Source organism: Sphaeroforma arctica (genome assembly GCF_001186125.1).
Source record: "Sphaeroforma arctica JP610 unplaced genomic scaffold supercont1.3210, whole genome shotgun sequence".
NCBI lineage: Eukaryota > Ichthyosporea > Ichthyophonida > Sphaeroforma > Sphaeroforma arctica.
Window position 1 is genome coordinate 1 of NW_014037348.1, and position 3,843 is coordinate 3,843.

Genomic DNA, 3,843 nt, shown 5'->3' on the forward strand with positions numbered 1-3,843 from the left:
TCCAGAAGAATGCACACAACACTCAAATACACTAAGAAGTGCTAGAACCCTACAATCGCCGTACACACGCACTGATACCTTGGTCGGCTGTTTCTGCTGGGAGGACCTGACATTGCGGCAGGGGCATCACCGAGCAAATCCATCGGCGAAGGCTGCGTTTTTAAGGGTATATGGATATAGGGTTATAGGGTTGTATGGTTTTAGGGGTTAGTGTTGGGTATTGGTTGGTAGCATATCGAGGTAGAATACAGGGATTGCGAGGGGTACTTTCCTTTACCCTACATATTGTTCTAGGATAACTATATCGACATTCACTAGGGTTGATGAGGTAGGGTTAGTAAATTGGCAGGGTTTTAGGGTTTTATTTGCAATGGAAATGCCAATGGGACAAATTCTGTACATCGAAACCGCCAGCGATTTCAGCTGTGTCATAGTAACGGCGTAGTTTAATATGAACACAATGCATTCAGTCGCAGACATATATTGACTTGAAGCAGCCGAAGCTGATTCACTTCACTATAGGTATATATATGTATATACATATACAAATACACACAAACAAACGCACACACAAACAAACTCACATACACGCACAGACACAGACACAGACACAGACACAGACACAGACACAGACACAGACACAGACACAGACACAGACATACATATATATATATACCTCGACGTGGCGAGTTTTGAGTGTCATGGCTTTCTTTTTGTCTGGGGGCGGAGGTGCCTGTTTGCGTTGCTGTCCACTAGGACTGGCAGAACCTGCTCCTGGGCGAGTATTTCTGGGCCCGCTTTTGTCCCCTGTACCGTAACCAGAGATGGCGCGGGCCGGGGGTGCGTCTCGCACCATACCCTTCGGGCCACTAATGCAATTGGTAGAAAATTAGTGTGTTTGGAATTAGTCTAGTGAGGCTACATTTAATATGAAATTAGTGGGGTGCAGGTATAGTGTGCTCGAATTAGCGATGTATTCGTGCAGCTGTGCGTTTTGAAAACTCAAATGTATGCCGCTGTCACAATACAGCCTTACATAAATAAATATGCAAAAATCGATCTATAAAACATATGATCATACATACATACATATATATATATAACATATATATATATATATATATATATATATTTATATACATTGACATACATACATACATTACACTGATACTGCGATTGCCCATACCTTTCATTGGTTGGCTGTGCGGGTGTATTGGGCAGGCGTGCGTTGAGGTTGCCCATGAGTATGCCACTGTCTGCCTGGAATGTCTCGTCTATGAGATCGTACAGTCCCTCTTCAGGCGCTCCGTGGCCTTCTGCCACAAACAGAGTACCCAGACGATTCACACGCCAAAATGACCCGCGCTTTCCACCCGTCCCGCTATCGTCCCACAGCAATACCGGGGAACCACGCAACGGCATAGCCCAGGCTAAAACAAATAATTTGCAACGGGTTGGTGATTAACGACAAGGTAGAGCTGATCTAATGTAACAAACACCATATAATTCAGTGCCGCCCCGCTATCTTTCCTAAGCAATTCCGGGGCGCATCGCAATGAAAGGGTCCAGGCTATGATGATTGATTAACGACGAGCTGTGAATTAACGACATATTACGGACCATTTGGTTAAAGAGCATTGTCGTCCCGATATCAACCTATACAATACCGGGAATCCTCGCCAGGTCACGGTGCAAGCCATGCAATCTAGTTTTACGACATACAACGAACAGAGTCTCAGTGTTCGGATGTGCAGTGATATATACATCTTTAGAGTAGTTACCAATATAACATACCTTTAGGGATGCATCGGATACAGTCGAGCTCAGGCATGTTGGCCTCAGTAGTCGTCACCATACCAACAGCAATGAAATGGGGTGTCGGAGGAATGGCTCGCCAGCAGTACAAACCTGCGTGCAAGGAACATAGGAGCATGTCAATTTTAGGAACACATGGCACGCACATGATACACACACACACACACACACACACATGCCCACACCACACCCACACCCACAGACACCCACAGAGAGAGACACACACAGACATATATATATATATATATATATATATATACTTCTATATACGAACAAACTTATGAACATAATAATACCCACTGCAAGAAAAAAAGTGTTGATGGGATAGCTCGCCAGCAATATCGACCAGCGTACGGGGCCGCACGCACATAGTCACTCGCAGGAGTATGCGACACTGACACTTGCAACAGAATACGACTCAGTCCACACACTTCAATGGGACACGAACACACGATCAAATGAATCACCATCACATGTCAGACAATCAATAAGTATTGCTGTTTTACGACTTTAACTGAAACTTTGGAGTTCTGTTTGACGACTTTAACGTTAACTTTAACTTTGGAGTGTTGTTTTAACTTAAACTCTGTGCGATTGCTATCTTAACAGTCCTGCATGTGAGGACTGAACGGATGGGAACATGTTCGGTACCACACAGCAAATGCTATAGATGAATGAGACTCGTACGAGTCAGTGCACACACCAGTAGGCGAAGCGGAGGGATCGGCTTTGTCATCTTCAGTTTGTGACCAGACGAGCTGTAGAACGGGATAGTGATATGGCATGATATATGAGACAGAATAATAAGTACCAGATATATTGTATAGAATAATATTAGATAGAATAATAGATATAGGATATATTAGATAGAATAATAAGAACAAGATAGACTGTATAGGATATTAAGTATAAGATATGTTATATAGAAGAATATGAATCGTAGACCTTATATAGAATAATTGGTCTATGATATATTATATAGAATGACAGGTATAAGATATATTGTATAGAATAATAGGAATAGGATATATCTTACATAGAATAGTAGGTATAGGATACATTCAATAGACCTATAGCTATAGATGTAATAAGAATAGGATATATCTTACATAGAATAGTCGGTATAGGATACATTCAATAGACCTATAGCTATAGATGTGAGCTATAGGTGAATGCAGTACATGATTAAATGTACCGAATATCTAGCACAGTTGTGCCATAAAGTGATGCGATACGAATGTATGGCATATGTGTCTGGTGCATTGTAAGGTATCAGTAGTTATTGTAAACTGTAAACCCTAACCCAAACCCAAACCATAAAACCCTAAAATCAGTGGTTGTACACCCCTTAACCCTAACCCTAAGCGTAAAACCCTAAAATCAGTGGTTTTAGACACTTATTCGTGGCGAATAAGAGCCAGAATGAGATAAGGTTGTTCCGACTTCTACGTAATAGTGATACATGTTCCGACTCTTGCACATTCCATTACGAGACAACCCTTATCTTCACTAGAGGCGCATCAATGTGACATACCACAAACACTAGCACACACCTTGAAATGCAGGAGGTCATGCATGTACATTAATATAATATACAAACACACACACCTTCAAGTACACATGTACATTGATATAATACACAAACACACACAAACGCACACACCTTGAAGTTGACTGGATGTGGGACCAGCCAGTTGAGCACACCGTCCGTGAGAATCTGCGACTTAAACAGCGACGAGACGGTGTCATCAGTCAATTCCACGGCTATACCATCGATCGGCTCACCCAGCTCCTTACCTATATACTCACCCACGGAGAAGGCGATTTTGTTCTTACCCTTGACCCAGGCTTCCTTGAATACGGGCTGCCACACACTGCCTTTCTTGCGGGTGTTTTGTCCCTTGCTCTTCCATTGCAGACGGTAGTGGGAGACTGGCTTAAGGCTCACCTGTGTCAGAGTTGGGGGGGGGGTGAGTGGTGTGGTTGAAGGGTGATGGTGAAGTAGAATACACAAACACACAAACGCGT

At 42.8% G+C, this 3,843-nt stretch overlaps 1 protein-coding gene across 1 annotated transcript; it reads right to left on the reverse strand.

Moving 5' to 3' along the window:
* Positions 1-1,186: 1,186 nt before the first annotated feature.
* SARC_13377 (hypothetical protein) lies at positions 1,187-3,765 on the reverse strand (the record flags this gene model as incomplete). Its single annotated transcript, XM_014292492.1, has 4 exons — positions 1,187-1,430; positions 1,795-1,908; positions 2,519-2,573; positions 3,479-3,765. Coding segments are annotated over 4 exons (700 nt in total), but the record flags the coding sequence as incomplete, so codon positions are not given.
* Positions 3,766-3,843: the final 78 nt, after the last annotated feature.